We start from the raw sequence: 23,507 nt of genomic DNA on the forward strand, positions 1-23,507 counted from the left end.
TTTTTTATGGTTGAGCAGGCTTATTTTACTTAGCATTTACCTCCTGAACAATCCTTTCTGAGTCTGTTGTGTGTCCCATGGTTGCGAAATACTTGTCCGTGATTTCAAAATCAGGGGAGGCCCCTTATGTATAAATAAAAATGACTTCATTTCATTATCATAACAATGAAGGCCCTCCAATCGCTGTACTATAGGCCCTATATGAATGTACACGCGACCGTGCACTTCTGGTCTCGATGCACTGAGAGATTAGGTTTCTCTGTTGGTACACCTGCTTTGCACCCACAGCCATTGGATCTCCAGGTACGAGTCTTAAATAAATCTTAAAAATGTATTGTCCTTGTTCTTAAAAAGTAAATTGTTTTGTCCTAATGAATTTTCCACTTCATGTTTGATTTCAACGGGGGAAAAACCAATTGGTTTGCTAATGTTGGCATCGGCACTCCCACTCCGAAGAATTGTTTAATTTGGGGTTCACTTTAGTACAAACTAAAATATACGCTCTGCATCCCGATTCTGATTTGATGGCGGTGAGGTGGGGGGGGGGGGGGCGGTTCTGTGAGAACTGAATTGTTGTTGGGCCACGCATAATTCGCAATTTGAAATTTTATTTCCTCAACTAAATGTGGGCCGATTTTTGCCAAGTTTTAAATTACTGAAAATCATGCCAACTATTTGTTTTCTCAATGTCTCAAATAAACTTGATTTTTTTTATTGCACAAAACAAAAGAGCAATTGAAAAATATATATATTTGTCGGGTTGAAAGTCGAAGGACGGTTAATATTTAAAAGAATCTTATCTTAATTGTTTCGACCGTAGTCATAAACAAAAACACATTCTTGGGGGCTTCTGTAACCCTCTGAAATGGGATTTTTACTTTGGGTTGCTTTTGCGCCTCTAATGCAACAACAATATGATTTATTATATGATTTTATACTGTAATGCCACAATAATTTGAAATTGTAAAGTTATTCCGTTATCCTTAACAAAGGCGGATATTTTGTGTTTCAGTTTCTTAAAAGTGGATAATAATTGTATTCCTAGAACCTATATAGCAAATTGAATATACTTACTAGTGGAACTTGAAAATAACAGTGACAGACTGACAGTCTTGAACATCATGTAAATTAAATAATTCTTAAATGAATCACGCCTTTTCCCAAAAACTATCGTCATTATCTCATGGTCGAACTGAAATTATTCACATAATTGAAAACCCAAGCTTATGTCATGACATTTCATAGCATTTTCGTAAACTTTTCGAATATACAACAGACCTAATTTTGAAAGTGCATTTTGTCAGTCTTGCATAATTACCCGGTTTCAACTTTCTAAAAGAGAATAAGACCTATTTATTTTGTGTACCAATACCTCTGTGCATCAGAAAATGACAGTCTTCAGTCTTTTGTACGTGCTTCATACCTCATTATACATATTTGAAATAACTTCAGCTGGAAAAAGTTCTCGGCATTTATTTTCAGATCCGAAATATTTTCACAACACAGGCTTTTTCTTGCGCAATTTAGACAGTTCCACTAAAAGTCACGTGTTCCTCTAAAAGTCATACGGAAATGACCTGTAAATAAACCTGTTTTATATCAGGTTCAACCGGAGCTTTCGAGCATAGAATAACTGTAATAATGCGTGAATTTTACTCATACAGTAAATTGACTGGCCCAGTTTTCATTTGCGTTGTTAAGTTTTTGGTAAAATTTAGGAAGTTGTAAAGATGAAACTTTTTTTTTTTTTAATTCATGCTCATTGTAGTTGAGTGATCAATTAATCACAGAGAACCGATTTCGTGTTACTTATTTGGCCTCGATCATTTTCAACAGCAAACATAAGCAGATTAATTACACTCAACATGAACCTAGCTTGTCATTGGTCACGGTGTAAATGTCTTAAACCAACTGTATAATTTGCACTACAAAAACTCTGGTGTTACAAATGCTAACACTGAACTGGAGTAGAAATTGTGGTGATTCTTTTGGTGTTAAAATACCACCGGGTTATTCGAAGTTGTATAAACTTGAATAACTCGGTTTAAAGTTATTGTACCTGTATTAAAAAAACAAAACAACAAGAAGTACGCCTGTGCGATGATCAAGCAAACTGATTGGACGACATGAATTTGAATCGAATAATAAATTTCTTTGGAATTGCAGCTTGGAAACTAAACGACATGCGGCATTGCTTGAGTTTTTCACAGCAACTTACCAGGTCCCTGACCAATATTGAAATAATCTGAAATCGCGCAGTTGGTTTTATATTGACCTACTAGACACTGTAGACATTTTGTGGTGTCCCAAAAACTAAATGTTCACTGGGATTTATGATAACAAATCAGTGTTGGAGTACTCGTACTCGAACTCGAACTCGAGTACAACTCGAGTACTAATAAGTACTTGGCCCGTACTCGATCATAAGTACTCGAAAAAAAAAAACCAAGTACTCGGCACGTACTCGTAATTTTGTACTCGGACTCGTCCCTTAACTCGACAAATTGTACTCGGTGAACTCGATCCCAGTCGCGCAGTACTCGAAAGAAAATTCGGATTTGTTCGATACTAATTTTTCGATACTAAACTTTGACCAAAAATTTCACAGAGTGTATATGAAAATGATGAAAGTATTGCGCTGTATTCTTTATCGACTCTAAATCGAGCATTCGTGAATGGGTATTGGCAGCGCTCGCAGTATCTCTGGTGCACATTTTTTATTGTCCTATTCCTACTGAATACTACAAGAATACCAGCGAAATACATCGCATTCTTCTTTCCATGGGCCGCATGTGCGTTCATCACACGAGGTATTTTCTAACTAACAAGGCGCGGAAAGATCGTATCCGTGGGGAAGAGGTTGTGCACATCACTCCTTGTTGGAAACGTGTCACATTCTCTGGCGCATGGCGGCGAGTTCGATCCAGACGTAGACATGTCTTCTTCGTCAGAAATTATATCTTAGGGATCACAAAGAATATTTCGCTAACGGACAGAAGCAGCACAGCGCAGTATGCAAGTCATGTGGGCTGCGGATTTCGGAGAAGTCTGGAACAACTTCCAACTTCAATAAGCACCTTCGACGCAATAAATCAAGAATTCCAAGCAAAAACAACATTTTTTAATATGTGTACGTGTTGATTTCTTGGAATACTGGGTAATTACTTTACATATCAGATGTAAGTAACGGTGCTAATTTCCATAATGATTTAGTTTAAAAATGTACTCGGGATGTTCTCGATATCTTTGTACTCGTACTCAGCCCGTATTCGGACTCTGAAAAACTCGAACTCGGATTTTTGGCCCAGGACTCGACTAAAAAGTACTCGGACTCGGCCCGTACTCGACACTGTGTGTTCTCGGAAAACTTAGTACTCGAGTTTTGGTACTCGACTACAACACTATAACAAATACCCTACACATATTAAGAGCATATACCAGAGGTGTTTTCTTGATACCAGTAGAAAATATTTTCCCCACCAAAATATTACCATTATAACACCACTTTATGGTGGACACAGGGATTAGTGTCAAACATTACTCTAAGGATTATATGGTGATAATTTAAACCATGGGTGTTCTCCAAAATTGACGTCGGGGGAAGAATACACTTAACACCAAGTGTATTACAAATACAACACCGATTTATTTGGATGTGGTTACAGCACTAAAATATTCGTATTGAAGTAAATTTACGCCACCAGTTGGTGGAAATAACACCCATGGGTGTTTTTCTGCTATAGTTACCAAGAAAGAACCGTAGGTTGTGTTGGTAACATCGCAGTTTTTGCAATGTAATTGCTCAAATGGCGAGTCGTTTTTAAAGTCATTCGTGTCATGATCTCTTACATTCATATCACCAGCTCTCCACCTACTGATGCACTGCCGAGGAACCATGGGTCTGTTAGGGACAAAGCAATCGTGTATCTTCGACTTATATCTGGTCACAATCTCACTGATGATTCTGGGGGTCTATGCAACTTGCCCGAGTGTCTGCAACTGTAGAGTTTATAGCACCGGTAAGATGGTACATTGTCAGGGAGAAAATCTCACAGCAATCCCTGCTGGGCTGCCTTTCGACACCGTCATCCTTCAGCTGGGACACAACAAACTTACCAGGCTGGAAGCTGACGCGTTCTCCGGACTCCGGCAACTGAGGAAACTTTATCTTTATAATAATGAAATCGTTGAGATAGAAGATGGCGCGTTTCGAGGTCTGCCGAATGTGAAACATCTGGATCTCACGAGTAACAAAATCAGTGTAATAACGAACCGTACCTTCGAAGGAATCCCTTACTTGGAGAGGTTGAACCTTGGAAATAATCTCTTGTCTTCATTACCGAGTGGCGTCTTCAGACAAGTCCCCCTATTACTGGAGCTGGAATTGAGGAGGAACAACATTCATGAATTTCCGGTCGACGTCTCGCGAGACTTAGTGAACGTCGAGATACTAGACCTGTCTTTCAACCCAGCAAGTTTGCTGTTGACTCCTATCTTTGGACAAATGGTGGCTTTGCAACATCTCAAACTGAATTATCTTTTTGACGTAAACAGTGCATTGGTGGAGGATTCCATTTCAGAGTCGGCATTTGATGGATTATCGAATTTAACAAATCTCGAGCTCAACGGTAACCGTCTCACTAAAATTCCCTCAGCAGTCAAATCTCTTCCATACTTAACGTCTATAGAATTGCAATCTAACTCCATTCGAACTATTAATGCTGATGATTTTTACCGCCCCATCCTTCTCGAGGTGCTCGATCTTTCTTACAATTCCCTGGTTGAACTTCCTACCTCTGCCTTGGCAGAGTTCCCACACCTCACAGATTTGATATTAGACTTCAACCCTATCTCGGTGATAGGAGCCCGGGCATTTTTTTACAACCCTCACCTAGCCACCTTGTACATGGCTTACACCAATCTGACAACCATCAACGAAGATGCATTTATGGGTCTGGGTCGGCTCGATACTCTTTACCTGAAAGGCAACAATTTGACCACCGTAGTGGACGGAGCAATGAATTACGTTAACCCCGAAGTAAATCTCATAATATCTGGGAATCCTATCCGCTGTGATTGCCATTTGCGCGGGTTTGCAGCGTGGCTCAAAAACAACCACAATGGAACGGTTAATCGAGGTAGTCCTCTTCAATGTGTTACACCCGACCGTCTAAATGATAGCTCTGTGGTCGATCTTCTTCCCAATAAATTCGCTTGCGAACCACGTTCAACTTCCCCTAATGTCACAGTCTCAGTGCATCTTGAAACCAATGCCCTTTTAGCATGTGCTATCGACGCAGACCCAATTTTACAATCTTTCTGGATTACCAAAAGTCACGGATTTATCTATCCAGACCAACCTCAGCCGCCCTTCGCCATGGCGGATAATGGTTCCTTGTTAATAACCAATGTTAGCCTTTCCAACGAAGGACTCTACACATGCGTAGTCAGCAATCATGCTGGGGAAGCTCAGAGCTCTGTCGAACTTCGCATACTACTCTCACCGGTGCCTGAAGCAACTGCAACACCAACTGCAACACCATTTGCAACACCAACTTCAGCACCAACTGCAAAACCCACTGGTAACAACTTACCTGTCATATCAATCTTTGTGATTTCTGGCATCCTGTTTTTCGTGATGGTAGTGTTACTTGTGCTCATCAGAAGAGGCACCATTGCCAGAAATAAGTGTTTCAAGGATAAAGAACACGGTCAAGGCGAAGTCGCAGTGAACATAATCTACAATATACCAAATGGACACACGAATGCGGCATTTCAGCTCGGCCAGCCTGAGGATGATAGCGACGATGAGAACTACATGGTACCTGGACTAAATACCTTGCCATCTCGGAACGCCCCAGCAGCACCAGAACAACGAACAACCCCTCCAGCACAACTGCTATCCCGTCCACTACCACTACCACCACCACCACCACAGGCAGCATCACAGACACCAGAAGCAGCAGGATCACAAGCACAACCACCACCAGCACCAGCACAATCACAACCATCAGCAACTCCACCGCCAGCATCACCAGGCTACGAGGACATGGAAGCCATTCAACCTGATCGCCTAATTGGTTATGTTGATGATATGGTTGCAGACCAGTAAATAAACTTCCATGGACCCCAATGGTAAATGCTCCCACTTCAGAAATTCGGGAAAAATACTCACAACTCTCCAAGGTGTTCGAGACACACATCAAATTATAGCTTATTTCATCATCTTTCATTTTCTTTTCAATTGTTTGGGGGTCAACTGATGACTTTTAGGAGAAATTTCCATTCGAAGATGATCACCCCTGAAAATAGTCCTGAAGCCCATCGCCATTTTGAAAGACGATGCCTACACTCCATTGCAAAATAGAGCGCTTTAAGGGCCCCAATTTCATCCAAATTGAACGGAAATACAAGCTCACAGTCCTGTGCACGGCTTCCACCCATATTCTTTTTACAAATCCTCAAGTTCATGGCCCACAGCATGCTCAAATACTGAAAATTTTGAGGGCATGCAAATCGTGATTTGGCCGGCGTAGGCAATTTCGGACCGATTTACTGGTCTGCAACCGAAGCCACGGTCGTGACCCTTGTATGGACTATTGGGAGAAGACCCAATTATATCAGAAATACTGAAGACAAGGCAAGCTGGTAAAGCTAGTCCCAGAGTACACAAATTTATATTCAGTCGATTCAGATCGGCTATTCATTGAAGTTAATACACATTATTTGCGCACGTCTTTTCTGACTGTCACTTTTGACATAAACAAAAACCATGTAAATCGTGTCTCGAAGAGTGACGTCACATGGCATAATCAGGTGTCAAGTAACATCACATTAAAAATACATTTTTCGAAGCACGTCTACAAAACTACAGGGACGATTGAGTTCATACTTTGTATGTTATTAGACAGGGATGTGTTATAGATGAAAATTGTAGTGACATAATTGTGACGTCAATCAAGTTACATTACATTAAAGGTGCAATTTCGAAGCTCAATATCTCCAAAACTACACTAGGTGCTATTGGGTTGATACTTAAAATGTACATGGACGAGGATGTGTTATAAATGAAAATTGTAATGATGTTACACCATATTTTATTTTGTAATGAATGTTCATGTTTTTTCTATAGCATAACAACAGAATTATAAAACATACTCAATTTAACACAATATATAAGGTGACAGAGAAAATGAATCCGTACATCCAGAAGGGCAAAACAGACTCAGCAAATTATATAGTTTTTATACCTTTAATTTTATATGTATTATTTACTTTTGGAATCAAAAATGTGTAAATGTGTGCTCACGAGTTGTTCACGAGTTGATCGTCTTCGAGGCGCGCGGGAGTTTGCCCGCGAAGCTGGCGACTCGCCCGCGAAGCAGACAACTGCAGTATGGACCGCAAAGCGGGCGATACGTGACGAAGCCGCCTCCCCCGCATAGCCGGCGAAGCGAAGCTTCGGCACATTATACTCAGAACTGATATACATGTACTAATGTGTATGTAAATGTACAATGTATTTCTCCCTAATTAAGACATTTCCTGAGTTCCGATTAGATCTCTCGAGAAAGATATGTCTACAAAATTAGTCATTTTACTTTTTCGGTCCTTGTGTTAATCGTTTTACATCAGTTTTGTACAAAATACTGGGTAATATAACTGAAATGTACCATGCAGTAATTTCAAACTTCAGAAGTAGTACTGAAACTCATTCTTAGTCTGGTTCCCATTCTCAAAGAGTTTGACTTTTCTGCGTGTCTGAGGTCAGGTAGGCGCCGATATCACGTTTATACCAAATAGAAATTCCTCCAAAAACATTTCGAGGCTACCTGTTTCACGTACACGCAGACATAGTTTGCTATAGCTCAGATGTTTTGGTTGTATTTTCTAATAGAATCTTTGTTATACTTGTTAGATCCGTTCTGATAATCTATAAATCTAGTTTTGTACCGAGAGACGAGAGGGGAAGTCGCCAGGTCAGGGAACCAGATTATCACTGTATTAATAACTTTTTACCATGATAATTTCAAGTACTATGCATACAGATTAATGTTTATTTGTCGGCAAGAAGACCACCAGCCCAGGTCTAATGAAAATAATGTATTGAATATATGCAGACTGTGCAGCTGAAGCGCGCCTAGATCAAAATGCATTTAATATGTATAATATTGAGGTACGTAGGTTGGTGGAAGGGCTGTATTCTCAGATTTTGAAAATAATTTAGCTTATACCCTTCTGATATAACTCCTGTCGATTATCATTGTAAAACAGACTGGACTAGATAACGGCATTTATGTACACCCGGGGGTTATATTATATTAAACCCGGCCGGCTTTTATTTTAAAACGACTGTATGCATTTCAGTTTAACCCCACAAAGGCAAAGGATATAGGAGTGACTGCCTACTGCTATGATTGTAAACATGCCAGTGTGAACGAACAGTAAGAACGCAAAACCGTTGTGTACATTACCTTCTGAGAGAAAAAAAGTTTTATGACTGTGACACAGATCAAGCTCCTGCTTGGAAATACAAAGGGTATTGCTGTCACGTCCTCATTTTAAGAGATTGAAATGATTCACGACTAATTAATTATCTCGTGATAAAATACTCGGAAGTAATTAAAGTGACTATGATGATATGATATCATCAATGCATGTACCCGGTTATGAGTGCCTCTTTCTTTTTCTTTTTTACTGAAACCGGCGTGTCTGTATAATACTTCATTCTTACAAGCATAGCCTATTTATATCTTCGCGAAAACTTTTACGCTCAAGAAAAACATCTTGGAGCAAGATATAGGCTACAAAATGCTTGACCATAAGAAATATAGGCCTACGGTCTAAAAGCGGCGAAATAACCGAGTTACTGAGGTCACGGTAATAAGCGAGGAGGTTAATATATTATGTTCTCCGATAAGGTCCTGTCCTAATATTGTTCCGTTTAGGTTGGTATAAAATGTATGTGGGTCATTCCATACTAAAGGGGTACAGAGGTGTAACATGGGTCGTTTGTCCTCTTTTTGTAATCCCACCCGTTAAGAAGTGTTTGAGTTTGTTATATTGATAGAATGTATAATAAGAACGCATTCACCCAAATGTTCTTATCCCTACAGGGTTTTTTTTACATGTAAAAACCAAGATGTTATATCTAAGACATCACAGGATATTATATTCAGAATATGGCAGGCGTAACATGAACAGAAAGTTTCAACAAAATTTCGATTCAAGTTATCAACATTATTTATATAAAAATGTCTTGAAGACCAAGAAAATGTGTTTCTTTTGACTGATAGCAATCCTGAATTGGTCATAAATATATATGAGATGCAATTAATGTCCTGTCAATTTTTAGCAAAATGTCTGTCCACTATAGCTAATGATTACGATGACCCACAGAGAAAGCTGTATACATGAACATATTATACTAGGCCTCGAGAATGCAGGGAAACTGAACAAACTATCTGTATTTGTTGTACTCTCCAGTGCCTCTCTCTTTCTCAAACCCAAACTTTGTTGTCATTACAATACCCCATACCCCATATAGTGGAAAGACCCACTTGCCATGTTACCGTTTCGGAACTTGACAGGTAATAATATTAATACTAAACATGCCGAACGCGAGTCCCACCTTACTACATGTAAAAAAAATATGAAGTAAAAGCAAAAAAAGGCTATGGCAGTGCACGGCAGTCGTCTCTATGACAACCCAGTGCAAAATTACACCACACGCAGGGGTGCGTTTTCTGACCCCTGAGGAGAGGACTTAAACAAAGTGTCCACCAGAACAACAAAAGGTTGCAAGGCCACAGCGCTTGAGATACACCCTCGTCGTCTATGAGTATGATGATTATGAACGTGCACTACGCGCCATGAACTGACAAAATTGCTACCGGCACAGTTGTGTTACGGCTATACTTCGTGGGACTTGTGCAGGAATATAACTTATATAGACAAGGAAGTTGTTGGAGTTTCGTAGTGCAAACCTGGCGAACGATTTTGGCATTCATTGTACAATGTCGGCGACTTTCTGACCTGGGATTCCTGGTACAGATTAATTCTGGCGATTGTGTGGATTATAAAGCTGTTTTGCATGTAATGAATAGGGTTGTCGCAGTGGTTTTTAGGGGAATTCCCCCTCATTTCAACATCACGGTTAAATGGAAAAGGCCACGTCACCGTTCACTGTGCAAATATTTGAAAGAAAAACCCATTGGCTAAGCTTGTGATATAACGGTAAGTAATGTATAATCCCTGGGTCTTATTCATTCAATCAAATCAATAGCCATCACATTCCTAGACAATATTGTCATGATGATTGCATTGCCCCTCAAAAGTATACGTTACGTCCTAATTAAAATGGATGTTTCATAAAAAAAAAAGGATTTAGAAGTATTCATCAACTGACATGTGTACTCTATTCTATATTATTCACTCATATACGGCTCTAGTTAAGTGCACTGTTGAAAATTAAAAACACTACAAAACAAACTTGGATATGACTTTGAAATTGGTCCATCGGTACTAGTTTATTATACAATTGCGTATTCAAACATTACAATTTTTTTATGAGAATGACGGCAAAGATGGAGCGTTGCATGATCATTAGATGGCAAAATAAATAATGGCATTAACTTTTACACTGCAACACTCGATCTTTGCGCAAATTTCAATTTTTCTGAAATGTTTGAAAAACTGGTATGTCGGAGACATCCTTTACGGTTAAAATTGTGTAAAACGCTCTATCTTAGACATTTTAAATAGTCCATACTTTTCATGACGAGTGAGCTAGGGTGCTTCAGTTTACGACTAGTGAGCTAGGGTGCTTCAGTTTTTTCTGTTTAAAATGTGAACCCACAAAATTAGAATTTCGAAGATTGAAATTGACGTTAGAAGAGACACAACTAAAGGTGCTTCATGGTTTGTATAAACTATTCTGAAATTTAACAAGTTGACCAACAACATCAAGAACAAGAGCGGATCAATATACAGTTCAATGTGAATTGGAACCAAATACTCAAATGATAAGGGATATCTTTTGTGCGCTGTTCTTGGCTATAATTACCAAGAAATCGAAGAAGAAAAGGAAATAACAACCAACTTCCCGTTTGCGTGAGTGACGCCTATTGTATTCGTTTTTCTGTAAACAAACCTGGAATATATGGAACGTCAAATGATGCAAACAGACCACTCGTGCTGAACTTCCTGGTTCAAATTGCACTTAAAACGTACATGTACTTTGTTTCACTGTTTGTTCTGCGCGGTGTCGAACGGATACTTGAATTTAAACGCACTTTGTTTCCATTTCTTTGCAGATTCATGTACGAACAACCTTGCTACGACGTTTCTTAGCGTTGGGAAAACATGGCGTCGTTCAACAGTTCTCATTCAATTCGCTCCTTTCGTATACGTCTTCTCCTCATGGGACTGCTTATTCTCTCGAAGGAAGCACATTCGATTTGCCCGAGTGTCTGTCGTTGTGGAGGTCAGTATGCTTCGTGTGGATACCAGAATCTTTCAGCGATTCCAGTCGGGCTACCTGACGACATACGGACCCTCTATCTGGAGTACAACCAACTCACCAAGCTAGCAGCTGGCGATTTCTCTAGATTATCTCAGCTGGAACAACTGTATCTGTACAACAATCACATCAGAGTCATCGAAGATGGCGCATTTCGCGGTCTGGCGAGTTTGAAATTGCTGAGTCTCGAGAGTAACAACATCGGCATGCTAACTAACCGCACTTTTGAGGAAGTCCCTAACCTGGAAGAGTTGCACCTCCGAAACAATCGCCTGTCTTCTTTAACTAGCGGCGTCTTCAGTCAGGTCCTTCGTCTTCGGGAACTTGATTTGGCAAGGAACGACATCGAGGAATTCCCGACAGACGTCTCGCGAGACTTAATGAACGTCGAAATACTAGACCTGTCATACAACCCAGCAAGTTTGCTGTTGACTCCTGTCTTTGGACAAATGGTGGCTTTGCAACATCTCAAACTGAACGATCTTTCTGCGGCAAACAATGCATCTGTGGAGGATTCTATACCAGACTCAGCTTTTGACGGATTGTCGAACTTAAGAAACCTCGAGCTCAGTGGTAACCGCCTCACCAAAATCCCCTCAGCAGTCAAGACTCTTCCTAACCTGACTACCGTCAGTTTGTACCTAAACTCGATTCAGTCTGTTAATGCTGATGATTTTCACCAGCCCTCCTTGCTAGAATGGCTCGATCTTGAATATAATTCCCTGGTTGAAATCCCTACCTCTGCGTTGGCAGAGTTCCAACACCTCACAGATTTGTACTTGAATTACAATCATATTCCAGTGATCCCATCCCTGGCATTCTTGCACAACCCTCGCCTAGCCATCTTGTATATGTCTTACACCAATCTAACAACAATCGAAAAAGATGCGTTTGATGGACTGGGTCGACTCGAAACTCTTTATCTGAAAGGCAACAATTTGACCACCATAGTGGATGGAGCAATGAATCGTGTTAACCCCAATGTAAATCTCGAGATATCTGGGAATCCTATCCGTTGTGATTGCCATTTGCGCGGGTTTGCAGCATGGCTCAAGAACAATCACACTGGATCACTTAACGGAGGTAGTTCTCTTCAATGTGTTACACCCGACCGTCTGAATGATACATCAGTGGAAAACCTTCTTCCAAATCAATTCGCTTGCGAACCACGTTCAACTTCCCCCACTGTCACAGTCTCAGTACTTCCTGAAACTAAGGTATTTTTACCATGTGGTATCGATGCAGATCCAGCACTGCATACCTACTGGATAACTAACAGCCACGAGATAATCTCTCCAGAGCAGTCTCAGACGTCCTTCGCTATGGCCGATAACGGTTCCTTGTCAATTACCAACGTCAGCCGTTCCAAGGAAGGACTCTACACGTGCGTGGTCAGCAATGATGCTGGTGAAGCTCGATACTCGGTCATCCTTCAGGTAACCTCCAATCCTACATTCGGGCCTACAACCGAATCTAGATCTTTGGCAACAGCCACTGCAGCATCCGACGGGACAGCAGGAACCCGTCAAAGTAGCGGGTTGGTGTTTGGTATCGCTGCGATTATCTTGGCCATCGTGTTAGCACTAATAATCATAGCAGCTTTAGTCGTCAGGAGAAGGAATCGCAAGTCAAAGCCTGCCACGCGCGACATCCCATTGCCGCCTTTACCACTGACAGAGATTGGTGGACAAACCAATAATACTTTCATCAATTCTTGTAGCTCATCAGCTGAATCTGCATACGAAGAGATTCCAGCAGATCGCATCACATGCGATGCCGGTGGATACTCGACCCGTATAACTGAGCCTGGGGCGGAGCACTCTTCCACTGAAGTCGACCACACCTACTTCAGTCGCATCAATGACAGTACTGTCTCCCAGTGCGACCAAGGACTTAAGAGTGAAGCGCTTACGGTGAAGATTCCAGATAATCGGTATTCTGCACTACCGTCATCATCAACAAATGCCGGATACATGACTATGAAGCCTCAAACCGAGTGAAGACATCACTGTTTGTAAAGCTAATAGTGACACTCTATCCGATCCAATTTTCCAAAAAAAAAAAAAACAAACATTCAAGTTTGACTTTACGCCAACGAATCACATTGTTGATTCTATTTCATTCCATAATTCATCTGAAATTTGTTGGACTTACCAAGAAAGCAAATGGGTATTTGTTTTTAAAAATGTGGCCTTATTATATTGAGCCGGACTTGTATTTGAGAAAATGCTGTGAACGTTTTTTGGCTTAGAAAATGCTTACCCTTTTATTGATAAGAAAAATGAGATAACGTTGAAATTTGAATGCTATATGAATTGAAGGTGGCCAAGGTATTTGCTATGACTTCAAAAATCATAAACGTTCTTGATGAGACTACGGACAATGACGATTTGACGAGTGCGTGCTAGGTCCTCGATAGGCAAGCTGTCCTCAGTTTGAAATCGTGCAAAAAATCACATGGGAGGAAGTTGCAAAATGTCGGGGGACTACACCTATCAGAGGAGGCAGGTACCGATGTAATCAATATTAAACAAACCAGTGCCTGTGGGGTGACTAGAGGTTGGGCTCGTAGGGGGGGGGGACCTCATTGTGGGCCCTCTGGGGAGGGGTGGGGTACGCCGTTGACTGAGAAACAATATTGTGCTTTTGGGGTGATGGGGGTATTTGAGATCAAAACTTATCCATTCGACCATACTTCAGAATCCATGCTAACTATCTTCGACCTGCATCATTTGAATACTTTACTTTGTGTTGATTTGGGTGCCAATTTCTTTAATCAATCTTATTTGTAAGTATAAGATTTTTTTTAAAACTGTTATGTAGTGATATATAATCGACTGAAACACAAGGCTCAAGTCACAAGTCCATCCACAAAGTGAGGGGTTTTGAATAACAGGGGTTTAGGCCCCCCAAAAAAGTCTCCGGTTTCCGGTATGGAGCTTGCCCAAAAAGTGGTGCGGCGACGCGGCTTTTTTTTTTTTTACCTGATTTTTTTGCTTCAAATGTCGGCTGATGACTGCAAATGGTGCCCGACTAAACTTAGTGCAAATATATGGGAGTCCAGAGAGGCCACATAAAGCTTATTCTCGACCATAACCTAATCTAAAAACACGTTCAAATTGTGCAGCAGCAGGATTCCAGTCAAACCAGTGAGTTTGGCGGTATTGAGACATCATCTTTCATTGAAAAAAAAACACTTTTTTCATTTTGCCGACGCGCATGGCTACGGCAACGCGCGCGCATACCAGAAACCGGAGACTTTTTTTTTGGCCTGAGCAATAGAGGTTCCACTCAATCACACTGCATTTGAATACCAAAAGTTGATGTGCATTTGACTTCTAACTTGTGATGACCTGTGATGATAACTTCATTTCAACTGTCTTGATGAACCACACATTATAAGGAGACAAATGGTCAAGCTGTTTTGGGTGAATGAATTGAAAACCATCTCACTTGCCTTAATCAAAATATAAACCCATTTCGTGGCACATTAAAACAATGCAAACTTATTTCATGGAAATGGCCCCCAATATGAATTGCCCATAAATTATGTTTTCATAACGCATGGGGCAGAGAGTAGTCCTACCATGACGTGGGGGTCACTCACTATGAGTTGCGGTCGGTGTTTTTGTATATAATATCTCCTGTAGTTCAAACAAAATCATGCTTAATTTGTTTTCCATTGGATTTTAATTGATGGTACTTAGGCCTAGGCTGACAGTAACTTACGAAAGTTGCACGTGTTGCAGGTATCATCACTTTCCTTGAGTTAAGCATGCGCTCGGTTTAGCATTTTATTCGACTGGTAATTGTTATCATTACAACAATACTGTATTTGTTTATATTACTGTATTTGTGACGGACATGAAAGCTTAGATTTGCATGAATGTTTAGCTGTTACTTTTAGGCCCAGTATGGGTAATCCAATGACTTTTTCATCATGTTCATGTCAGGAAATTATCATAGCGGGCCAATGAGAAAGAAAATATGGCCAAACTTTCACGGGTTATACTACATTGGAAAAAAGGGATACACCCGATCTGGCATGATGGACATTCAGTGTAAATATTAAGCGTAAGCAACACTAGATCTGTGCTATATTCAAGATGACCAAAAAGTTTGGAATACTTGAATCACTCATAACGAAGGTAGCTTAACGTCCTTATATCAATTTTGATTTGCATTGGAACAGTGCAATGTGTTTATTTCCTTTAGTCAGGCTGGAAGAGCCTTGCATGGACAAACAAACATCGAGGGGGAAAATATGTTTGTCATCCACTGTGTTATTTTAATTTTCTTTGGCTCTGTATTACGTACGCCGTCGAGTTATGCTGCATGTACTTCCTGTTGCTTCTAATTCATTGTACGAAATGTATAGGCCTTTAAGGTTGACAAACTACAAGTGCACAAAGGAACTGAAAGAGAAAAAGACGTGAACAGAATTGACGGGCGCAGAATAATTGTCAATGACTTGAATAACTTGCTTTCTTTGCGTATATTTTGGAAATTCCAAGTTAGTTTGCGCAATTTTGGGGGGCAGGCCCCGCCGTTGCCGCAAGCCTGATATGAGGGGTGGATCTTTGTAAAATATTTCATAGCCGAAATATGTGGGCCCAGGTAGACCAAAGACTGGTACACAAAGGAACTGAAAGAGAAACAGACGTGAAAAGAATTGACGGGCGCAGACTTATTTGTGAATGACTTGAACGTACTTACTTTTTTGAAGTTTTCGAAATTCCAAGTTAGTTTGCGCAATTAATGAGGGGCGGATCTTCGTAAAACATTTCGTTCTGAGCTCTTGTGGTAAAGGCCAGGCTCATTGCATCAAAGTCCTTAAATTTTAATTATCACAATGACATATATTCAAAGTTAACTTAGAACACACGATATCACAGCAAGAAAGATTTGACATTTTATAAAAGAAGAAATATTTTAATGGACTGCAAAAAGTTACATGCATAGCATGTCGAAGTTTGGGTGGCCAGGGTGGGTCTGCCTTAGCTGGAGTTACCCAGCCCTGAGTTTTATCATTGGGTTGTCTATAAGGGCTGGAGCGAATTTTTCTCGTAACTTGTAGTATTTGCAAAAAAAATTGGAAAATGTTCAATTTTGTCCCCGTTACACACTAATTGCAACTGCAACTCACCCCAAACTTGCCTGGAATAACCATTACACAGGTCCTTGAAGTAAAAAACGATCCACGATGAAGATTCAGCCTACAATTGCAGTGAAAACAGGAGGAATAACCGCTAACTTGACAACCTTGCTGGATTGGCCAGGACCGCAATTGGTTTGTGCACAAAAAAAATTGTGTACAATGAATGGCGGTCGATTAACAGGCACAGAGAGCGATCGCTGTCAACTACTCGTTTTTGCCGGCTGCGCTGGCTGTTGGCGCATGACGTCACGCGGAAGCGTAACACCCGATGACTGTTTCATGCACTATTGGTTGCGGTTCCAGTACCAAAGCTGTAATGCGAGTGGTAAACCTTATATTAGTGCATAAAACAGTCATCGGGTGTTACGCTTCCGCGTGACGTCATGCGCCAACAGCCAGCGCAGCCGGCAAAACGAGTAGTTGACAGCGATCGCTCTCTGTGCCTGTTAATCGACCGCCATTCATTGTACACAATTTTTTTTGTGCACAAACCAATTGCGGTCCTGGCCAATCCAGCAAGGTTGTCAAGTTAACGGTTATTCCTCCTGTTTTCACTGCAATTGTAGGCTGAACAGTGAATCTTCATCGTGGATCGTTTTTTACTTCAAGGACCTGTGTAATGGTTATTCCAGGCAAGTTTGGGGTGAGTTGCAGTTGCAATTAGTGTGTAACGGGGACAAAATTGAACATTTTCCAAATTTTTTTGCAAATACTACAAATTACGAGAAAAATTCGCTCCAGCCCTTATAGACAACCCAATGATAAAACTCAGGGCTGGGTAACTCCAGCTAGGTCTGCCTGAGCTCCATGGTTCAACCCCCCTCCCCCGGCCTCGAGCATTCATTGATCGAAATATCAGCGCTGAGCTAATTCGGTCAAACGTTCCCCTACCGCTTATTCCATTCGATTGGTCTTCATTCACATTGAATTTTCCGTGTTAATGAACTTTTAAGGGAAGGGAACCACTAACGAAGTTTACTTTTTTTATTCACATTTTTATTTCCTGATGAAGTAGATAAATCATTACACGTGCAATATGTTAGGGCGCCCTCATTGTGTTAAGTCTGGTTCCCATTCTCTATCAACGACATTTGCACAGTTTAAAAAGCAAGGGTTCTGGTGTCTTCTTGGTAGTGATGTTCAACGAGGAATTTCCGGTTTGGGGGAACCTATTTTTTTTTTCCATTTTAAATAATTATCAAGAATATTACGTCAATTTGACCTGAAGCTCCAGTATGGCAAGGTTTGCTGGTGTGACTAAGTGGAGATTCCCTATTTTGTTTGGATCGATACTGGCTGGGTTTGCAACAGCATTTGTGTACAGGTAAGTTTTTGCAATGATCATGATGATGTTCGAATGACCTGATGACAATTGACATGACCTGATGACCTGTGTATGTGACCCCAATAAATCACTTTTTTTTCAATTTCAATAACTGTTGGGAGTGTCGAGGTGTCAAAAAGTTAGTTACATTTATTCCTACTTCAATCAGAAAAGGAACGTTACGGAAAAGATTCTTTTACTTTTAGCTGGGGAAATATTGAAGTAGGCCTAGGCCTATTTATTTTGCTGAGAAAACACTGTCTGTCTTAACTATTTTCAGACCAGTCTCTATCCCCATACTTTTCATAGCCCCATAAATGTGGCCTATTTACTGGACTACCTCCGTAAACATAGGCCACACGGAAACAGGTCAACTCGTACGCGAGACAACTCGTACGCGAACCAACTCGTACGCGTGCCAACTCGTACGCGAGCCAACTCGTACGCGAACCAACTCGTACGCGAACCAACTCGTACGCGGGCCGTTTTAGGAGTGGTTTCGAGGATTGGGTTGGCATGGTTGGGAAGAATTTGGGAATAGTGTGACGGGTAGTCCGTAGTTCAATGTGTGACCGTTGTGTGTGATTGGGAGTGAACCCGTGAATGATGATAATAAAGTAACTGATTTTTGTAGTTAGACGAGTGTTGTATCGTTTTGTGCATACCTGTAGCCTTGTCACGTCAAATTTAATTCCATATATTAAGGCAACGATGTACCAGTTGCATTTTTCGTGTTTTTTTAATCAATGTACCTGTCAGTCAATTAATTGTCACCATTGTCAAACTGACCCAAAAAATAAAAATCAACTCCCCATTTTTTCTTTTTTTACAAAATATTATTTGGATATATAATAATTAGGACTAAAAAACTATCTGACCCAAGCAAAAAACTGGCGGACACTGTCCGTACAACTGTATAAGCATGCGTGATGCTATATTCCTTTTTTTTTATAGTAGCTCCTTTTTATACAATAGACCTCGCAAATATCGGTGTTTTCTTGACATTTTACTTGTCTAACCAACCAGCAATTGTACCGCGGCATACACAGGTTACAGCGATTCAATCATGCATTCTTTATACAGTGCGCGGTGCGGCGGGAACCAATCATACTGGTTATCGCGAAGACAACTTCCCAATCAATCAAGCGAACTTGTAAAAAAAAAAAAAAACGCAGAATTCTTCTCTAAAAAATCACGAATGTAAGTAGCACTGGCGGATTCAAAAATCAACTACAATTTGAAAATCTCAACCTTTCAGAAAAGGTAAAATTATGCCGACCTACCGTACCGAACCTAATTTCATCTGTCCATGTGAGCTAAACCAATCGTCTAAACTCACGCGTACGAGTTGGTCCGCGTACGAGTCGGTCCGCGTACGAGTCGGTCCGCGTACGAGTCGGTTCGCGTAAGAATTGACCCGCGTACGAGTTGGTCGCGTACGAGTTGGTTCGCGTACGAGTTGACCTGTATTCGGCCACACATCCACATGTACAAAAACGTGTCGCACTTTGCCAAATTGTGATTTTCACATTTAGGCTTAGTTTGTAGGGTTTTTTTTGGCTTTAGAAGCATACTCACCCAATTATAGGCTAATCAGAAAGTGCTGCCTTTTTCAGATGTCTAATTTTTGTGAAATTTCATGTTCAAATTTTGATATGCAAACGTGTGCAAATGAATCTGGAAATTTCACGAAAAATAAACATCTGAAAAAGGCAGTACTTTCTGATTAGCCTATAAAGAGGGTGAGTATGCTTCTAAAGCAAAAAAACCCTACAAACTAAGCCTAAATGTGAAAATCACAATTTGGCAAAGTGCGACACGTTTTTGTACATGTGGATGTGTGGCCTACATGTATGTTTACGGAGGTAGTCCAGTAAATAGGCCACATTTATGGGGCTAACCAGTCTTAATCTCTCATACGGTTTGTGCACAGGGTGACAAATGATGGCCAGATGGGAATCTTTCCGAAGTGACTAACTAATTCTCTGCAAATGGAAAGATTCCCATATCTGGCCATCACTAAATTTTCCTTTCAGTCATGTCTGTGACATATCAACCATCAGAAAGTGATATGTCTATAAAAAGTCAAAATTAGCAAACAAAATATTGAAGTGTTGATGCACCGATGTTGGGATTTGGTCACGTTTTTCATGCCCCAGGGTGGGGATTCACTCAAATTACATTGTTAACATTGGCGTACTACATGGAAAGGCAATCACTAGTGCACCCCACGTAGGCCTATGTATGTCTGGGCATGGTCGGTGATTGTCACTTAAAGTTTTGCCCGAGGAGAGGGGATTTTGTGACTTCAAAAGTGACAATCCCCACGTCTTGGGTGGGGCAGCCCGGGGGAGGGGGGGGGGAGTGGTGGGGGAAACAATTGATAGGCGCATTACTAACTAAGAAAACACTTAAAAAATGTCAGACCAGTCTCATAGGGTTTGTGCACAAGGTGACAAGTGATGGCCAGATATGGGAATCTTTCCCTGCAAATAGATTGGGAAAGATTTCCGTAATAGGTAGGCTGTCAATTTTTTTAAAGGGCCAAAAAGTTGCATCTTATTTATTAATCAGTCACCTACTTCATCGAGATTCGAACCCCTGACTCTTGTTTGAAACTTTTGCCGCTAGACAACGCATGGTCGCTTGTTGCAATGATCAATCTTTGGACGTATTTAAACTTTAAAGTATCCATGGAAATAACTAAAAAGCCTATTATGAGAAATTAAATATTCAGGGTCAATTTAAAATAATGAGAGAAGAATATTCTTATTTTTTTCCGTTTAAAACAAAACAAAAGAAAATGTTGGATGAGCGCGACAGGGATGGTAGGCCCATGCATGGAGCTAAACTTTGCTCCATGACCCATGTAGGCACATTTCTGGTCTTGGCAAGTTAGGAGAATGGGAAAAAAAAGGGAAATTGAACAAAAATGTAACGTTTCTCATTAGTATCAATCTGCCTACAGAAACAGATTGCCAACAATCAGTTAAAATGTTAATGTGTACATGTATGTACAATGTGTAAACCCCACAAATGTGTCTCAAATATCGGATTTCTTCAGGCTACCTTGTTAAAAATAGGAAGAATAAAATTCCCTACCTCTTGTTTGTCGGAACATGTAATTACAATGAACGTTGGTGGGTTTTTTTCTTTTCAATGTTGTCTTACAACATCATTGATTATATACACAATACCAATGCTTTTCCATGGAACTAACGCCTTAATTTCTACATTTTTTTCCTTTAAAGATGATACCCCATGCTCTTGAAAAATTGGATTTTTCCTAACAAATTTTCAGTTTAGTATTTGATTATTCGAAACTGCATTTCACCAAATATTTGAGAATTGGAAACTCTCCGATCAAGTTTTACACATGCCAGCTGTGACTGCTTGCTGCGCCGGTCAAAAGTTGCACACTGGTTAAAATTTGCGTGCAGCGATCAATATTATGGACCGCAGACCGCTGGAGTATTTTACAGTAATGTTGTCTGGATGGGAACAATTAACAGCCGTTGACAAAAAAGTTACTGTCGACAAAAAAAGTGGATTCTGACAATAAAGTGCCGCAACTTTAAGATTAAAATAACATCAAAGTCGTGTGTGCACATGTCTGGGTTTTTTCCCCACACATTCAAATCAGCAAAAAGTTATTCGAATAGTGGGTTGAATAGCGAATATTAGAATTTTCAGTATATTCAGGACAGCCCTAAAAATACATGTAATTTATTCCTTTTCTAAAATGCAAATTTTTTGCTATACAAAAATTCCTCACCTTTTGAATGAAACATTGACCACAAAAATTGGCCCATGTTTACAGTTTAATTATTACTTTAGAATTTCAAAACAATAATCCTGTTTTCGCAGAGGTACTTCCTGCCCCACACTCAGTATCGATAGTATACAGACTGGGAGCCAGTCTGCTCGCAAAGCAGATCTGTTGGTGCCCAAAATTAAAAAAAACCTCTTTTGGGGGGAATGCAGACGTTCAAAAAAGGGACAAAAGGAGGTTTTGGGGGGTTGAAATAACACATACAAACTTGTTTACAATGACAAAATATGAATAGGTTGAAGAGCAGGGAAACATAGCTTTAAATTGAAAATCACTCTAATTTTTGATTGAAATACATTGAAAAAGAATCACTCATTATCACAAAGAGTAAAAACTTGATGAATTTAAAAGAATTTCACTCCAAATTGATCTGTCCCTTGTTTAGGTCCGATGGAGGGAATTTGCATTCGAATAGAGTGAAGCTACATGTTCATGTAGACTCTTCTGAATAAGAGAGTGGATATTAACCAATATAATCAGTAGTTAGCCAATCAGAGAGGACTTCATTATAATAACACACCTCTACGTTATGAAATGACCAGCAAGCTTTTCTATAGCATTTTTACCGGTTATAAACTCACATAGGAAAATTAATTTGGGCAATCCTACTTCAACACATCTAATTGCAATACAATTAATTTTTTTTTACCACTGATTCCAGTAATCTAATACTGAGCTACCGCAGTGTCTAATGGTTTTTCAGTCCACTGATCATAAAATGTAATTGGCAATATTGTGGGATCAGAGTGCCCTCTGGAATTGGAATTTGCACTACACAAATGAATAAATTATTAATTATTATTATTATTATTCATCGTCATGAATTTGTAATCTGTATTACAATTAAATATTATTTTAATTTTTTTAAAAAAAATCATACTTAAATAGAATGGTCAATTATAGACATAATAAACTTGACTGCATCTGTATACTTTTTAAATTTTATACACCTTTATTCAGTTGGAACCAAAAGTGTTTATTTGTCTTTTGGAAATGGTCCAGGGGGAAAAAACTTACTTCTGACCCAGTGAAATATTAGAGCTACTAGTCCCTGGTCTAGTATAATAATAATGTGAAAATGTGCAATAGACATTATTAGTTGCATACATGTACTTGTATACAAGTATGCCATAATAATATTGCAGAACAATACCCGATATGTACATTGTACATGCATACTGCTTTCCCGAGCCTCATTATAATTACATTTCAAAGGCCAAGAGTGGACTGGTTATTGCATTGTTACACAAACACCATGGCAACCAGCTATTGTTGCCATGGAGAAACTGTACTGTGCTCTATCAAGGGCAGACCTCGGTTAGTGTTGGTCTTAATAAAGGATGAGGCCTGTTCTGTTCTTTGAATGGTTCATTCAGATTGTGATCTGAAGGCTTAGTTGTATTACAAGACTTGATTGACTCCGTATGTTTTCCAACACATGCCACGGTGTTCTCTGATACATGTGTTGAAGATTTGGTGAGTGGATTTTGGTTGTTAAGGAGTCATTTATTTTAATGAAATACTATTTCATTAAATTCAACCTTCCATAGTGCATGATGCACAGTACGTTTTACTGGTGAACAAATGTATTTGAATCAATTTGGATATATATACATATACATGTATACATGTATGCCCTGAGTGTACAGTTCAAAAATAACATTGCCGTTAT

At 39.9% G+C, this 23,507-nt stretch overlaps 3 protein-coding genes across 4 annotated transcripts in view; all 3 read left to right on the top strand.

Annotated features, from left to right (window-relative positions):
* Nucleotides 1–240: 240 nt before the first annotated feature.
* LOC119729014 (leucine-rich repeat-containing protein 24-like) lies at nt 241–6,122 on the top strand. Its single transcript, XM_038201498.1, has 2 exons — nt 241–303; nt 3,864–6,122. The coding sequence occupies exon 2, from the start codon at nt 3,878–3,880 to the stop codon at nt 6,110–6,112; it is 2,235 nt and encodes a 744-aa protein (XP_038057426.1). The 5' UTR covers nt 241–303; nt 3,864–3,877; the 3' UTR covers nt 6,113–6,122.
* A 3,652-nt stretch (nt 6,123–9,774) lies between these two features.
* On the top strand, nt 9,775–13,622 carry LOC119729015 (leucine-rich repeat-containing protein 24-like). Its single transcript, XM_038201499.1, has 2 exons — nt 9,775–10,236; nt 11,316–13,622. The coding sequence occupies exon 2, from the start codon at nt 11,365–11,367 to the stop codon at nt 13,519–13,521; it is 2,157 nt and encodes a 718-aa protein (XP_038057427.1). The 5' UTR covers nt 9,775–10,236; nt 11,316–11,364; the 3' UTR covers nt 13,522–13,622.
* A 4,149-nt stretch (nt 13,623–17,771) lies between these two features.
* LOC119729013 overlaps nt 17,772–23,507 on the top strand; it is a 29,455-nt gene continuing 23,719 nt past the window's right edge. The window contains exon 1 of one of the 2 annotated variants that reach the window (XM_038201497.1): nt 17,772–18,003. The gene's annotated coding sequence lies outside the window, so the exon portion shown is untranslated. The remainder of the gene's footprint in view (nt 18,004–23,507) is intronic. The other variant, XM_038201496.1, reaches the window with a different exon arrangement.

The sequence above is a fragment of the Patiria miniata genome, unplaced genomic scaffold, assembly GCF_015706575.1.
Source record: "Patiria miniata isolate m_02_andy unplaced genomic scaffold, ASM1570657v1 HiC_scaffold_20, whole genome shotgun sequence".
Classification (NCBI taxonomy): domain Eukaryota; kingdom Metazoa; phylum Echinodermata; class Asteroidea; order Valvatida; family Asterinidae; genus Patiria; species Patiria miniata.

What these genes read in the sequence shown, in the direction of transcription:
- LOC119729014 (XM_038201498.1), top strand. Translation starts at nt 3,878, where the DNA reads ATGCACTGCCGAGGAACCATGGGTCTGTTAGGGACAAAGCAATCGTGT.
- LOC119729015 (XM_038201499.1), top strand. Translation starts at nt 11,365, where the DNA reads ATGGCGTCGTTCAACAGTTCTCATTCAATTCGCTCCTTTCGTATACGT.